The sequence below is a fragment of the Dryobates pubescens genome, chromosome 35 (assembly GCF_014839835.1).
Source record: "Dryobates pubescens isolate bDryPub1 chromosome 35, bDryPub1.pri, whole genome shotgun sequence".
Taxonomy (NCBI): Eukaryota; Metazoa; Chordata; class Aves; order Piciformes; family Picidae; genus Dryobates; species Dryobates pubescens.
Window position 1 is genome coordinate 8,182,340 of NC_071646.1, and position 16,622 is coordinate 8,198,961.

The following is a 16,622-nucleotide window of genomic DNA, read 5'->3' on the forward strand; positions in this document are numbered from 1 at the left end:
GAGAAGATCTGCTGGAGACCCACAGCTGGAGATGATGACAGCAGCCAGCAATGGGCACTGGCAGCAGAGAAGGCCAAGGGCAGCCTGGGCTGCATCCACAGCAGCTTGCTCAGGGATGGAGAGAGGGATCCTGCCCCTCTGCTCTGCTCTAGGGAGACCTCACCTGCAGGGCTGTGCCCAGCTCTGGAGCCCTCAACACAGGAAGGACCTGGAGCTGATGGAGAGGGTTCAGAGGAGGCCAGGAAGATGATCAGAGGGCTGGAGCAGCTCTGCTATGGGGACAGGTTGAGAGTTGGGGCTGTTCAGCCTGGAGAAGAGAAGGCTCCAGGGAGACCTTAGAGCAAACTTCCAGTACCTGAGGGGAGCTACAAGAAGGCTGCAGAGGGACTGTTCCCAAAGGCCTGCAGGGAGAGGATGAGAGGCAGTGGTTTGAATTGAGAGCAGAGCAGATTTAGATTGGATGTGAGGAACAAGTTCTGCACCAGGAGGCTGCTGGAAGGCTGCAACAGGTTGCACAGGGAGGGGGTTGGGGCCCATCCCAGGACATATTCCAGGTGAGGCTGGACAGGGCTCTGGGCAACCTGATCTGGTAGAGGATGTCCCTGCTGAGTGCAGAGGGGTGGACTGGATGAGCTTTGGGGGTCCCTTCCAACCCAGGCATTCAGCTCTGCTGGGTGGTTCTAAGTGATCAAAGAAAGAGCAGTGACCACAAACTGTGCTCTGGGAGCTTTAGGTTGGGCTTGAGGAAAAGCTGCTGTTCCAGGAAGAATGACCCCAGGCCTGGCCACCATCTAGAGAGGAATTGCTGCCCTTTAAGGGGGGTTTCAAGGTTTGGGTAGACAAAACTGCAGCTGTCTCACCTGGTACTGGTGATTAGCTTGCTCCAAGCAGGAGGCTGTCCTGGGGGCACCCTGACAGCACTGCCAGTAACACTGTGGTAGACAGCCACAGGCAGCCCAGGGCTGAGCTCAGCTCAGTTTTGCAGTGGTTCAGCCCAATCCCATGTGCTCCTGCTGCTGCTGAGCTGTTCCCAAGCAGCCCTTCCCTGGTGGCAGTGCTAGGAGCTGTGTCCCTCCTCAGGGGAGCTGGGACTGGAGAGGGAGTCCAGCAGCACCAACCTTCTGCAGAGATCCTTCCTTTGAAGGGACACTGCCACAGCCTCAGCTTCCTTTCATGGATGAGTCACTGCCAGGGTTTTACAGCATCTCTGCCCTGCCACGGGCACCTTCTGTGTGGGCAAAGCAGCCCCGAGTGGGCTCTGTGCTCCCCGGCAGGTCCCTGCCCCGGAGCGGAGAGCACAGCGCAGAGCACAGCGCAGAGCGCAGAGTCCCTCCGGGCTGCCTCTTTACCAGCGCCCCTTGAATGTGCTGCTGCTGCTGCTGCTGCTGCTGCTGCTGGCACTGCTGCTGGCACTGCTGCTGGCACTGCTGCTGCTGCTGCTGCTGCTGGCGCCGGTGGCCTTTCCACCAGAGGCACGCACGGGGAGCGAAGATTTCACCATCCCTCACGCAGACAGTGCTGCTGCCCCCACAGCTGCCCTGCCCTCCCCTCCCCGCTCTGCCAAGCGACAGCAATTCTTGCTTTAATTGGAGAAGAAAAGGAAGCAGGGACAGAACATCCCTGACAAAGGAGCTAATGACTCAAGCGCTGGCAAGCCCGGGCCCCCCGCGGCGCTCCGCAGCTCCCAGCTCCCTCTCGTAATGACTTACAGAGACTGGAGGTTGGGAAGATCTCTCAGAGCCTCGGCGGGGATGCGGCTGAGCTGATTGTTCTGCAACATCCTACAATTAGAGAGAAGAAACCCTCGTTAAGAAAGGAAAAGCCAGGGAGAGAATGGAGCTGCTGCTGCTGAACCTGTCCTGGACTCGGGCTGGAAAGCTGGAAGGGCTGGAAAGAAGCATGAGGGGCACCCTGAGGGGCACCCAGGGAGCACCACGAGGGGCACCCTGAGGCGCACCCAGGGACTTAATCAAGCTTGCAGGCTGCTGGCAGGTGAGCTGCAGCCCAGGCTGGCTCAGTGTCCTGCAGCAGAGGGTGCCGGGGGTGAGCTTGGCGGGACAATGAGGGACCCAGCAGGGTGATGTGAGCTGCAGAGGCCACTCCACTGCACACCTGTGAGCAAAAGCAGAGCCTGCAGCTGGGCTCTCCGTGGTTGTGCTGGGTAAGATGTCCTGCCAGGGCCTGTCCGTGGTGGTCACCTCTGCAGGGGCTATGGAGAGCTGCCTGAGGGCTGTGGGTCAGCTGCAGAGGCAGTGGCTGGGGAGGCACTCCTGAGCTGCTTGCCGAGGCACACAAGCTGCACCAGCAGCTGGAGCTGCAGTGGGAAGAACCCAGACTGGCCCAGGGGCACTGGAGCTGTTGGGCTGAACGTGCAGGACCCAGGAGGAATGGAAGTGAGGGCATGGAGGAGGCCCCAGGGCACTGAGGTGACTGCACAAGTGGCTGGAGAGGGAGACACTGGGTGGCAGGGGACAGTGTCTGAGTGGCTCTGCTGATTCCAGACCCCAGAGGTATTTCTGACCTAGTCAACTGCTGTCACAGAATCACAGAAGGTGGAAGGGACCTCTGGAGCTCATCCAGTCCAAGCCCCTGCCAGAGCAGGGCACCCAGGGCAGGGCACCCAGGAATGCAGCCAGGTGGGGTCTGAAGGCCTCCAGAGCAGGAGACTCCACAACCTCTCTGGGCAGCCTGCTCCAGGCTCCAGCAGCCTCACACCAAAGAAGCTTCTCCTCATGTTGAGGTGGAACCTCCTGGGTTCCAGCTTGTACCTGCTGTTCCTTGCCCTATTGCTGGGCACCACCACAAGGAGCCTGGCACCTCCATCCTGACCCCCACCCCTCAGATATTGATAGATATTGATCAGGTTCCCTCTCAGCCTTCTCTTCTCCAGACTAAACAGCCCCAGGGCCCTCAGCCTCTCTTCACAGCAGTTCAAGTCCTCTCTCACTGAGCTCCTGGAGCAGCAGGCATGTGAGCTGGCAGGATTGATCACCTCTGCCTCTCTGGAAAGGCTGAGTGGCTCTCAGTGGCTCTCTGGGATCTGAGCTCAGTGTGCAGAGCTGATCAGTGGAGCCAGCGGTGAAGGAAAATCCATTGGCAATGTCCTGCTGGGTCCTGCTGGGTCCTGCTGGGTCCTGCTGCCTCCCATCCATTCCCAGTCCCTTCCCCAACCACTGACACGTTCTGTCAGAGTTTGCAGCCCACCAGCAGCAAAGACTGGATCCAAAGTGAGGCTGTTTTGGTGCAGACAAATGGTCCTGAAGGAAGGTGCTTTGGAGGCCTCTGCAAGCTCTGGAGTGTTGGACACTGCTGCCTGTCACAGCAGGGCAGCCAGAGCAGGGTTTGGGTGCTGGCACAGGGAGCAGAGCAATGTTTCCTGCCTTGGCACCTCCTTACTGCAGCAATTCATCACCAGGGCATGGCATGGAGTCTAGCATGGAGCTCCAGACAGGGTTAGATCACTTTCTGGGGACAGTGCCACCCTGCTGTTAAACAAGAGGCTCATTCAGCTGTGAGCTTAGGAAAGCCACAGGTCTGCATGCTGGGAGCTCAGGTTGGAGCAGGAAAAAACATGCTGCAGATACCAGTGGGTGGCCTGGGCTGGCTTTTCTTACAGCCTGGGACTAAGGAAAACCCCATCAGGCCCCAGGGATGAGGGAAAACCCCATCAGGCCCCTGGTCACTGCAGTCAGTCCTTACATGCCACCTTAAACCCTTCCACATGCAGCCCTCAGGCAGCTGTGTGCTGGCTGCAGCCAGAGCAGGGTGGGCAGCAGGGCAGCAGAGGGGATCCTGCCCCTGGGCTCTGCCCTGCTCACCTCCAATCCTGCCTCCAGCTCTGCTCTCCCCAGCAGCAGAAGGACACAGAGCTGCTGGGGAGAGGCCACAGAGATGCTGCCAGGGCTGGAGCAGCTCTGCTGGGAGCACAGGCTGAGGGAGCTGGGGCTGTGCAGCCTGCAGAGGAGAAGGCTCCAGGGGCACCTCAGAGCTGCCTCCAGGACCTGAAGGGATCCTGCAGGAAGGCTGCAGAGAGACTTTGGCTGAGGGTGTCTGGAGCCAGGCCCAGGGGGAAGGCTGGAGCTGAGGCAGAGCAGGGTCAGAGTGGAGCTGAGGAAGAAGTTCTCCAGTGTGAGGCTGCTGAGGCTCCGGCACAAGCTGCCCAGGGAGGCTGTGGCTGCAGCAGCCCTGAGGCTCCAGGTCACATTGGCCTCAGGTTTCATTCTCTGCCTTTGCTTCTTCCCCTCCCTCAGCTCCTGGCTTCATTCCAGACAAAACTCTGGAAGTTGAAAGTATCTATGGAAGGTTTCAGGACAAGAGAGAACAGCAGGCTGCTGCTACTGGAAGGATGGCCTGGTGATAAAGAAGAGCTGACCGTGGTAAGCAACCTGGAGTATGAGACAGGACACTTGCCCCCATGCTGGAGAAGCTCAGCCTGATATGGGGTGAAGATGACAATGGGCAGCTGCATCTCAAAGGAGAACACTCAGTGAGCAGCAGTGGTGCAGGAATGTCAGGGAAGTGCTTACCCTGCTGGATTTTTCCTATCTAAGCTGCTTGTTCTGCCTCACCACCAAGGAGTCCCTGCATGCTTCCCCACAGCTCCTGCATTTCATTAGCTTGCTACTGCTACCTGCTGCTTCACAGCAGCCTGGGGACAGCCTTCATCAAAGTCTGACTTCTTGTGCCCATGGAGCAACCTCCCCACCCAGCCAGCTCCTCAGTTCCCAGGCACAGTTTGCTGTCTTCAAGCAGCTGCATCAATGAGAAAAGGGCTCTGGAACGGCAGAGGGTTAGGAGCCACCATCCAGTGCAGGCCCCTGGGCGAGCTGAGGATGCTGCTGAACACAGTAGGCAGAGATCATTGAGGCCAGCAAGTGCTGAGAAGCAGCTGTGGATGGTGCAGTGTCCCCTTGGGCTGGCACTGTTCAGCTGGTCAGACCCTGGCAGGCATGGGCACACAACCTGCTGCCCACAGCAGCCTGAGTGGAAGCAGCAGGAGCCCCAGCCCTGCAGAGGTCTTGCTGCCTGCTCAGCTGATGTTTGCTGGCAGAGACCACGCCTGAAGGACCAGAAGAATGCTGGGATCAGGTCCCATCACACCAGGAGCCTTGCACAAGACAGACTTCCAGCCTCAGAGGTGCAGGCCTGTGCATGATCAGATGTCCCCATCCTGGGAGGCTGAAGTGACTCAGCCAGCACACTCAAAGGGCTGTTGTTGCTGCAGGCAACTGTGCCTGGAGCCTGAGCATGGGGATTAAAGACATTCCAACCTCCAACGTTCCTCCTTCCTCCCCATGGGAGCGCCTCTTGGATGTGCCACACCATTCCCTTTGTCTCAGAGGCATTGCTCTCTGCACAGGCTCGGGGCTGGCAGAGCCAGGGGCTGCCTGGGGATCCCTGCAGCACCCCAAGCTGCCTGCAGTGCCCTGCTCTGGGTGACTGCTTGGACCTGATGATCTTGGAGGTCTCTTCCATCCTGGTCGATTCTGTGGGCTCACAAGTCGGGACAGACAGCACCCCTGAGAGGCAGGGAACTGCTGAGGAGAGTCCAGGGGAGGCTGGGAAGCTGCTGAGGGGCCTGGAGCAGCTCTGTGAGAGCCCTGGGGCTGAGAGCCTGGAGGAGAGCAGCCCCAGAGGGGATCTGAGCAATGCTCAGCAAGAGCTAAAGGCTGGGGGCAGACTCTTGTCAGTGGTGCCCAGGGACAGGACAAGGGACAAGGGGCACAAAGTGGAACCCAGGAGGTTCCCCCTGAACAGGAGGAGAAACTTTGGTGTGAGGCTGCTGGAGGCCTGGAGCAGGCTGCCCAGGGAGGTTGTGGAGTCTCCTTGTGTGGAGACTTTCAAAACCCACCTGGATGTGTTCTGTGTGCCCTGCCCTGGCAGGGGCTGGGACTGGATGAGCTCCAGAGGTCTCTTCCAGCCACCACCATGCTGGGATTCTGTGCCCTGGACCACAGGAGGTGCTGAGAGTGCAGCTCAGGGAGCTGGAGAGAAGGATCAGTAGGGGATGGCCACTGGGTAGGGTCCAGCCCAGCCAGGGGATGTGGCATATGGAGAGCAAGGCCACTCCTGTCCAGCCCAGCCCAGCCTGTGCTGATGGCCACCAGCCCTGGGCAGCAGCAGGGCAGCCTGTGGGTGGGAACCATTGCAGGCAGCGCTGGGGCACCTGGCTGGCAGCCTGCGGGCAGCACATGCCAGGGAGGTGCAGGGAGGCTGTGGGCAGCACATGCCAGGGAGGTGCAGGCAGGCTGTGGGCAGCACATGCCAGGGAGGTGCAGGGAGGCTGTGGGCAGCACATGCCAGGGAGGTGCAGGGAGGCTGTGGGCAGGGTCTGGGCAGGCAGGCTGTGGGCAGCACATGCCAGGGACGTGCAGGGAGGCTGTGGGCAGGGTCTGTGCAGGCAGGCTGTGGGCAGCACATGCCAGGGAGGTGCAGGGAGGCTGTGGGCAGGGTCTGTGCAGGCAGGCTGTGGGCAGCACATGCCAGGGATGTGCAGGGAGGCTGTGGGCAGGGTCTGTGCAGGCAGGCTGTGGGCAGCACATGCCAGGGAGGTGCAGGGAGGCTGTGGGCAGGGTCTGTGCAGGCAGGCTGTGGGCAGCACATGCCAGGGAGGTGCAGGCAGTGGGCAGCACAGGGTCTGCAGGCTGGTTGAGGCTTGCTGAGGGGGGGCTGTCCCAGCTGGCTGCTGCAGGTGCAGGGGCTGCAGCCAAGAGGGTGCAGGGAGGCATTTTGCCCTTCACATTCCGGGGTGAGGCAGCTCAGGCTGTGGTTGGTGTAGAGGTTGCTGTGGGTTCCCTTCTGGGCCAGTGAGTGCTGCTGCTGCAGGCTGTTCAGCCAGGGGAGCAAGAGGCCTGGCAGTGCAGCAGAGCATCTGCTGAGGGGCACAGGAGCCAGGGTGGGATGTGGTGTGGAGCCCTGGCAGCAGCAGCACGGCCACAGGCCAGCTGGGCTGATGCTTCCCTGCTGGTGGAGCTCCAGGCAGAGCATCCAGAGCTGAGGAGCATCCAGGCAGCTCACAGGGAAGTCTGGAAGGACAGGGAAGCTTCCAGTGCCCCAGAGACTGATGGAGCAGCAGGTTTTGCCACACTGGGAAGCACCAAGGCTGAGAGAGCATGGACTGGGGAGGTGGTTTTGCAAGGCAAGGATCTTGGCACAGACCACGGGGCTGGTTTCTAACGACCCTGGCACTGAAGCAGGGATTCAGCAGCTGCCTCCATGGGGTGCTGAGGGCTGGTCAAGCTGCAGAGCAGAGCCCCTGGGAGAGGTGCACTTGCAAAGCCTCTTTGCAAAGGGCTGAATCCATCAGTCCTGAAGGCCTCAGAGCTGCTGCTGCTGAGGGGACCTGTGCAGGGCTGATCCCTCCTGGCCTTTGGCTGAGGGCTGGCTGCAGGCCTGGGGCATGCAGCTCTCAGCACCCTCCTGTGCTGTGCTGCTTTGCTGCTGGTGGGGCAGCCCAGCTCCCCACTTGCTCTGTTGCCAGGCTGCACACACCTGCTCCCCAGCTGCAGCCCTGCATGCCTCTTGCTCAGCCCTCCTGGCTGCTCTCCAGGTGGTTTCTGTGCGCCGCAGCAGCCAAGAATCTGGTCCTGCTCCCAGCAGCTCTGGGATTCACTCTGAGGGCAGGGAGAGGACCATCTGCACAGGCAGGTTTGTGGAGGAATTCCCAGGGTGTTTCCCATCCTTTCTTAAACATAAACTAATTCTCTGGAAGGACTGGGAAGGCACCAGGCCCCCTGACAGCCCCAGATGCAAGCAGGAGTTTCCTTGTGGGCAGGCAGCTGAGCAGAGCTGCAGGACCCCAGCTCAGTCACATCCGACCAGGAATGTAGTTACCCTCCCCAGCTGCCAGCCTGTCTCCGGGGGGGACACAGCCCTGACCCCAGAGGGAAGATCTCTGATGCTGCTGGGAGTCAGGTTTCAGCTGCTCAGGCCTGGGGCAGCTGTTCCCAGCCCCAGCCAAGCCTCTCACCTGCCAGACCTGTGGCAGGACATCCACAGCTCTGTGCAGCCTGCCCTGAGCATCCTGCTGCCAGCTGCTCCGAAGACTCCTAGTCCTGGCTGCAGGTCTGTGCATTCCCTTCCTTGCTGCATCTGCCTGTCCTTAAAGCTTGGTGCCCACCTTCCTTCAACTCACTTCCACCTTAAGTAACCTCAGCTGACTGTTTGAGTCTCTGTTTGTTTCCCTGTTTGGCTCCAGATACTTCCACTGATCAGCTCTGAACACTGAGCTCAGATCCCAGAGAGTCACTGGGAGCCCTTACAGACACTTCCTCAGAGCCACTCCAGAGCCCCTGCTGCTCAGCTGTGCATCTGCTGGAGCTGCAGCAGCCTGGGTGGTTGTGCTTCTGCCCTGGGCTGCAGGAGCCAGGCTCTGGTCTGCCCAGCACAGCACAGCCACAGGAACACAGCCACAGCAGGAGCAGCACCCCCAGGGCTGCCTTTGGTCCTTGTCCTCCTTGGGCCTCCCCAGAAGTGCTGCTGGTTGCTGTGTGGCAGCTGAGCCCTGGATGAGCTTCCCCACCCCAGAGGGCTGCAGAGAGCACTCAGCAGGTGAGTCCCTGGGGTCACATTGCACCTCCACAGGCATGGATGGAGGTCATGGACTTGCCAGGACACAGCTCCCAGCAGCCCCACGGTCCTTGCTGGGGGAGGGCTCTCAGGGGGTCCCAGCAGCCTTGCAGCAGGCACCCTGTAGGAAGGGGCTGTGGCTGCATCTGCCAGGAAGCTCCTGGTGCTCTGTGGGCCCAGGACCTGGCCTGTGCCCATGCAGAGCAGGCAGAGGATCTGACCTGCACAGGAAGCACTGTGTGGAGCAGCTCCTGAGGTGCTCTGCAGTGTGGCTTCCCACAGCCCCACAGGGCATGGGTGGGACTGGGGCCAGATGTGTCCTGCCTGCCCCTGTGGGTGGCACCTTGCACTCACACTGCTGCTCTGAGGAGGTCAGGGCAACCCAAGGCCCTCCAGCAAGCCAGAGGCAGGCAGGACACATTTGTCCCCAGTCCCTGGGGAGGTGGAGCAGATCCTGCTGAGGTGCTGCAGTCACCAGCCCCAACCAGGTCACTGCTGCAGTCACCTCAAGGACCTGGATCACAGCATATGGAGGCCTTCACCTGCCTCCCTCAGCACCTTGTGCTTCTAGGATGGAATGGAATGGAATAGACCAGCTTGGAAAAGCCCTTGGAGATCATCCAGTCCAACCTCTCACCCAGCACCATCTGATCAGCTAAACCATGGCACCAAGTGCTCTTCCTAAACACTTCCTCAGTCTTTTCTCAGCTGAGTATCTGCTCAGTAGGTTTGCTGAAGATTCCAACCTGGGAGGCTTGGCTGAGAGCCCTGAAGGCTGTGAGGCCATTCAGAGACTTGGGCAGGCTGAGAGCTGGGCACAGAGGAACCTACTGAGGCTCAGCCAGGAGGAGAGCAGAGTCCTGCAGCTGGGCAGGAAGAATCAACTGCAGCAGGACAGGCTGGGAGGGGATCTGCTGGAGAGCAGCCCCAAGGAGAGGGACCTGGGAGTGCTGCTGGGCAGCAAGGTCTGCATGGGACAGCAATGAGCCCTGGGGGCAAGAGGCCAAGGGGCTCCTGGGCTGCAGTCAGCAGAGTGTGGCCAGCAGGGCCAGGGAGCTTCTGCTCCCCCTCTGCTCTGCCCTGCTGAGGCCTCACCTGGAGCATTGCATCCAGCTCTGGGCTCCCCAGCTCAGGAGGGACAGGGATCTGCTGGAGAGAGTCCAAGGGAGGCTGCAAGGATGCAGAAGGGGCCTGGGGAGGAGAGGCTGAGAGCCCTGGGGCTGCTTAGTCTGGAGAGGAGAAGGCTGAGAGGGATCTGATCAATGCCTATCAATAGCTGAGGGCTGGGGGTCAGGAAGGAAGGGACAGGGCCAGGCTCTGCTCACTGTGCCCTGGGATAGGACAAGAGGCAATGGATGGAAACTGCAGCACAGGAGGTTCCAGCTCAGCAGGAGGAGGAACTTCTGTACTGGGAGGCTCCCAGAGCCCTGGAGCAGGCTGCCCAGGGGGGTTGTGGAGTCTCCTCTGTAGACTCTCAAAGCCAGCCTGGATGTGTCCTGTGTGCCCTGCCCTGGGTGACTGCTCTGGCAGGGGGCTTGGACTGGAAGATCTCCAGAGGTCCCTTCCAGCCCCTGACATCTGTGCCCTGTGATCTGTGATCCAGAGCAAATCAGTGAGATTTGCCTTTGATCAAGCCTGATGCTCCTAAGCTCTCTCCTGGCAGGATCTGTTCCTTTCCAGCCAATTCCCAGGGACCAGCCTCTCTCTTCCATGTCCCTCACTGCTGGCCTCACTGCTGGCATCTCCTGATGGTCTCATTCTATGGTGCCCACAGCATGGCTGCAGAAAGCAATCAGAGCAGCTCCTACAGCAAGGGAAGCTGAGAGCCCAGCACAGCCCTGTGAGGAGCAGGGAAGCAGCAGCAGCTCTGGCAGGTGAAGTGCTCCCACTGGAATGAGGGCTGGCCCTGGCTCTGCTTTTGGGAAGCAGGAACTTCACCAAGAGGACCCTGGCAGGAGCTGGCTGGGCAAGAGCCTGTGAGCACCAACCCTGCCTCCCCTGCCCGGCGCTGGGCTGCTCCTCTGCACACTCCCATGGCACAGGGCAGGGCAGCAGAGCCAGCTGAAGGCAGGGCTGCAGGCAGAGGGGGTGGCCTGAGAGCTCAGGTGCCACTCTGTGTCACTGGGCACAGCCTGGCTGGCAGCAAGTCCTGCACCATGAGGACATCAACTCAGCTGTCCTGGGGCAGCCTGGTGCAGGACTCTCCCCGCTGGAGGTACACTGAGCCCTCAAAGCTGTGCTGGCTGTGGGGCCACTCCTGAAGGTGTCACAGAATCAGAGTGGGAGGGGTTGGAAGGGACCTCTGGAGACCAGCAGGTCCCATGGGTGCAACCCCCTGCCAGAGCAGGAGCACCCAGGGCAGGGCACACAGCACACATCCAGGTGGGGCTGGCAAGGCTCCAGAGCAGGAGGCTCCACAACCTCCCTGGGCAGCCTGCTCCAGGCTCTGGCTCCCTCCTGGTAAAGAACTTTCCCCTTGTTGCAGACAGAACTTCCTGTGATGCAGTTTGTGCCCAGTGCCCTTTGTCCTGGTGCTGGGCAGAGTCAGGCCACATCTCCTTGGCCCCACTGCTTGTGGATAGAAGCACTGGGAAGATCCTCTCCCAGGCTTCCCCAGGCTAAGCAGCTGCAGGTCCCTCAGCCTTCTCCACAGGAGAGATGCCCCAGTCCTGCAATCATCTCTGTAGCCCTCTCCAGTAGCTCCTTGTCTCTCTTGGGCTGGGGAGCCCAGAACTGGACACAATACTCCAGATGTGGCCTCCCTGGGGCAGAGCAGAGGGGAAGCAGAATCTCCCTTGACCTGGATGTGTCCTCCCAGAGCTGCCCCCAGGGGTGCCCAGGACCTGCCTGCGGGGGCTGTGGGGCAGGGGCAGCTCAGCACAGGAGGCCTGGCTGCTGTGCTCTGCATCAGCCCTTCCCTGGGCCTGACACCAGCAGGGAGCAATCAGAAGCAGCTTGAGCAGGTCCCACATTCCCCTGCTCGAAGCTGGGTGGGAGAGCTGCGGTTTTGCCTCAGTTCCTTTGATTTGTTGCCTAATGCAGGGGATGGATAAATCTCTAAGCCCTGAGATTTAGGGCAGGATTCATACTTCACATCTTCAGAAGACACAGTAAACAGCCCTCTCCTCTCTAATCCTGGGAGCAGGTACAAACCTGCTCCCTCTCTGCAGCTACAACAATTTCTGGTTGTGGCTGAGTTCAAAACATCCCTTGGGGATGAAATGTTTGTTGCGAGAGATGTTTCAGGTGGTTCCTGCAAGGGGCAGGGGACTCCCAGCTCAGCAGCCTGCCCAGGCCCTGCAGGACTGTGCCTTGGCTGCAGACAGTGCTGTGACTGTGAGCAGCAGACGGCCTGGCCCCAGCCCAGCACCCCGGGGAGGGACCTGCTGGGCACCTTTGCCCCCTGCCCCCCGCTGGCTGTCCTGCCCACAGCCACAGGGAAGCCTTCGTGGACCAAGACTGGCAGCTCCCAGGCTCGGTCTGATGGCTGCAGGGATCCTGGATGGCTGCAGGACCTTGGCTCTCCTGCACTGGTAAGGCAGCCCCCAAGCCCCTGTGGGCAGGCTGCCCTCAAGCTGAAGCCTCACCGCCCGAGGGGCCCAGCCTTGGCAGGGCAAGGTCCCTCCAGAGCCTCGTCAGCCTGCAGCACTTTGCAGTGAGGGCAGGCAGGGGGAGGCAGCTGAGCTGAGCAGAGCACAGGAGCTCTCCATGGCACCTGCTGGGGGGCAGAGAGCTGAACCTTTGTGCTGCTGCAGCTCAGCCCCAGGCCTGCAGCAGAGCAGATGGGGCTCAGGCTGTGCTCTGGACACCACCCCTGGGGCACACCACAGGTGGGCACTGGGTGAGTTCAAAAGGTGAACCTCTTCAGGTGCTTCTGTGGCAGACAGCATGGAGGGCTCTGGGGACCTGCTCCTGGCCTGCTGCAGCACAAGCAGGGCAGCAGGGCAGAGCTGCAGAGGGTCCTGGGGTGGGACACAACAGAATCACAGAACCAGAGAACTCCTGGGATGGGAAGAGGCCTTGGAGATCATCCAGTCCCAGCACCCACCCAGAGCTCACAACCACTGCTGCTGAGCCACTGCCACCACCCCCCACCCCTCAGCACCACCTCCAGGTGGCTTTTAGACACCTCCAGGGATGGGGACTCCACCACCAGCCTGGGCAGCCTGGGCCAGGGCTTCAGAACCCTTTCTGTGGAGGAATTGTTCCTAATGTCCATCCTGAACCTCCCCTGGCAGCTTGCTCTTGTCCTGGCTCTGGTTGCATGTGAGAAGAGACCAGCCTGGCTCCAGTCTCCTCTGAGGCACCTGGAGAGGCTGCTGAGGTCTCCCTCTCACCAAGGGGCTCCCCACACACCAAGGAGTGTATGAAGCAGCACCCCACACCTCCTGACTGCATCCTCCCCTGGATGGCTGCAGAGCCTCCTGCACTGCCTGTGCCAGGGGGCTGGGGGCCATGGGCAGGGGTGGCTCTGCAGGGGGGCCATGGGCAGGGGTGGCTCTGCAGGGGGGGCCATGGGCAGGGGTGGCTCTGCAGGGGGTCCATGGGCAGGGGTGGCTCTGCAGGGGGGGCCATGGGCAGGGGTGGCTCTGCAGGGGGGCCATGGGCAGGGGTGGCTCTGCAGGGGGGGCCATGGGCAGGGGTGGCTCTGCAGGGGGGGCCATGGGCAGGGGTGGCTCTGCAGGGGGGGCCATGGGCAGGGGTGGCTCTGCAGGGGGGGCCATGGGCAGGGGTGGCTCTGCAGGGGGTCCATGGGCAGGGGTGGCTCTGCAGGGGGGGCCATGGGCAGGGGGGGCCATGGGTGGCTCTGCAGGGGGCAGTGAGCTACTTACAGAATCTTCAGGCTGTAGAGGCCAGAGAAAGCCTCCCCTGGGATGCTGCAGATCTGGTTCCCAGAGAGTCGCCTGCAGAGGAGGAAGAGGCAGTGAGGAGTCAGCATCCCTGCAGTGACAGCTCCTTGGCTGCAGGGCTCAGCCCTTCCTGCATCGTGCCTCAGGACCCTGGGGGGGAGGATGCAGCTCCTGCAGGCTGAGCCCTACTTGTGTGCTTGGGCAGCCTTCGTGCCCCAGCTCCTCTCACAGCCTGGGGAGAAGGCAAAGAAGCCAGAAGCTGATTGCTGCTGCCAGGCCTGACCCCAGAGTCCTCAGACAGCTCCTGGCCCTGGTCACTCCTGGGGCACCCCCAGGGGACCCCACTCCACAGAAGTGGCAGCACAGGCTTCTGCTGGAGGACAGTGCCCAGCCTACAGAGCCTGCCCTGTGCCAGCTGCCTGGCATGAGGGTGGAGCAGGGGCAGAGCTGCTTTCTGCTCCTGCATGGTCTGAGAGGACTACCCTAGAGCATGGGCCCTTGTCTGTCCCTGTTGTCTGCATGTGGACTCCTTCATTCTGAGGATTCTCCTTTGTCCTCTCCACCAGAGCCTGGGGGCCCTTGGTTTGCTTCCACTCCTCATTCCCAGCCCTGCTCTGCTCTGTGTGGTCACAGCTGAGGCCCTGCTCAGCACAGGCTGGGATCACTTCAGCACATGAGACCTTGGGGTCAGTGCTGTGGGGGGAAGGGGCTGGAGGTGGAGGTACCACAGAAGTGCCACAGCAGAATCAGCTCATGGGACTGTGGTCTACAGAGGCAGGGTAGAAAAGTTCAGTGGTTCTTGGACAAGTTGTGCCTGGAGAAAACTGAGGGGAGGTGAGGATGGAGACAATGCAGCCTGGGAAGGCTGAGGAATGAGGAGGAATGTGAAGGAAAACCAAGAGCATCACAAAGGGATGTGGGACCACTGAGGACACAGAGCAGAGAGCAGGGGACAGCATCCAGAAGTGTCTGAATTAGTTAATCCCAGGAAACCTCTGGGATTGATTGTCCTGCCCAGAGCACTCAGGGCACAGCAGGACCCAGGGCAGGCTGAGGCATCAGCAGGCATCTGGATTCTCCCCTGGCACTGGAAACTCCATCAGCATGAGCCAGGGAAGCACAGAGGGGCTCAGGTTGGAAGGGATCTCAGAGATCTGCTCCAACCTCCCTGCCATGGGCAGGGACACCTCTCAACTAGACTCAAGGCCTCATCCAGCCTGGCCTTGGACACCCCCAGGCAGGAGGCAGCCACAGCCTCCCCGGGCAGCCTGTGCCAGAGGCTCAGCAGCCTCACACTGAAGAACTTCTTCCTCAGCTCCACTCTAACCCTGCTCTGCCTCAGCTTCAAACACCCTGATGAAAAGTCTCTCTGCAGCCTTCCTGCAGGATCCCTTCAGGTGTTGGAAGGCAGCTCTGAGGTGCCCCTGGAGTCTTCTCTAATGAGGACAGCAGTCCTGAGTGACCATGGTGGGAGCCTGTGGTGGAGCCAGGACTAAAGCTTAACCCAAGGAGAATCTTCTCCTTCTCTTTCCCATCCTTTCCCCCATGGGGATGGACATGGACCAAGCCTCAGTGCCCAGCAGCCAGAAACCACCAAGAAGGCTTCAAGAACCTGCTGCAGAGCCCAGATTAGCTCTGCACTTGTGCTTTACTTTCTGAACCCACTGTGGCCAACAGAGGTCCAGGCTGGGCCTCTGCACAGCCACAAGTGAAGGCATTTGCTGTTTGCTGCTGCCCTTGGAGCGGATCATCGCACCTGTGACAAGGAGGCAGCACACCCCAACAGCCTCAGCTTTGCCCTCCCAGAAGCCCAGAGCAGGCTCAGGAGGGCTCCTTGCATTCATCTGGCACTAGTGGCACTCTTTCTTCTTAGACCTGTTGCCTGTGGAGGAGCAGCAAGAGCCAGGCCGGGAGCAGAGGGCACCGCAGGGAGGGCTGCAGAGGTCAGGGAGAGCCGCGGAGGGGCTCTGGGCAGCGCCCGCGGCTGGCGGCAGAGCAGGGCTGTGCAGGTGCCTCAGCTCTCTCCCCCTCCTCTCTCCCCTCGGGAATCTGGAGAAAATTGCTCCCATAATGAGGCCTCCGAGAGCACAAACAGCGCAGGGTCGCTCCTTTCATGTGCGGGAGCAGGTCGGAACCCGCCGCAGCCTGCAGCCGCCCGCCGGGCCGGGCTCTGTCACTCGGGGCTGGGCTCTGCGCTAATTGCTCCTTTGGGCTGCCGAGCTCCAGGCGGGGGGGAGCCTCGTCCGGGAGCGCTGCCCGGCGGGGAGCTGCTCCTGCGCGGGCTGCCGGCGGCCAGGGCTGGCTGTCCTCCCCTCCCTGCCTGCCCTTCTGCCTCTGCTGGCGCAGCCTCCCCCTGCTCCTGCTCCCTGTGCCGCTCCGCAGCTCGCCTGGCAGCGCTGAATCTTTATGCTCCCCTTCCTGGGTGTGTTTGAGTGTTTGCCAGACCTGGGACCTCCAGGATTAGCAGGAGAGGAGTGTGGAGCTTGGATGGAGTCCAGGCTGGGCTTCTGTCCTCAGAAGAGAGGAGCAGCAAGCCAAAGAGAGGTGCTGGTGGGATGTGCTGAGCCAGCTCCTAGCATCTCAGCACCGTGGGCAAAACAGAGCAAAACAAGTCTGCAGGAGACATCCTGGTGGCACTGGGCACCGGCTCTGTGCTGAGTGGCCGTGTCCTCCAGCTCCAGCCACGGCTCCCTGCTGTGGCTGTTCTGCCCTGGGCTCTGCCACATTGCACTGTGCTGAGTCCCTGCCTCACCTCTGGCTCTACTCTTTCTCCTTTTCCCTCCACCACACTGCCAGGGCAGCCCAGTTCCTTTCTGCAAGGGGTGGTGCTGAGCCAAGGAGCAGCACAGAGGGAGGGACCAGCTGCAGCCACTTCACTCCATCCACCTCCCAAGCTCCACACTGGAGCCACAGAACTGCCAGGGCTGGAAGGGACCTCAAGGCTCAGCCAGCTGCAAGCCCCTGCCATGGGCAGGGACACCTCACACCACAGCAGGTTGCTCACAGCCACCTCCAGCCTGGCTGCAAACACCTCCAGGCAGGAGGCTTCCACCACCTCCCTGGGCAGCCTGTGCCAGGCTCTCACCACCCTCATGGCCAACAACTTCTTCCTCACAGCCAATCTCCATCTCCCCACTTCTAGTTCTGCTCCATCCCCCCCAGTCCTGTCCCTCCCTGACAACCTCCAAAGTCCCTCCCCAGCTT

The 16,622-nt window shown here is 61.0% G+C and overlaps 1 protein-coding gene across 1 annotated transcript in view; it reads right to left on the reverse strand.

Moving 5' to 3' along the window:
* The window catches only part of LGR6 (leucine rich repeat containing G protein-coupled receptor 6), a 223,372-nt gene that overhangs the window by 127,138 nt on the left and 79,612 nt on the right, over positions 1-16,622 (reverse strand). Inside the window, exons 3-4 of the mRNA XM_054176315.1 lie at positions 13,401-13,472; positions 1,710-1,781 (exon numbers count right to left, since the gene is read on the reverse strand). Of these exons, the coding sequence (XP_054032290.1) occupies positions 1,710-1,781; positions 13,401-13,472 (144 nt within the window). The remainder of the gene's footprint in view (positions 1-1,709; positions 1,782-13,400; positions 13,473-16,622) is intronic.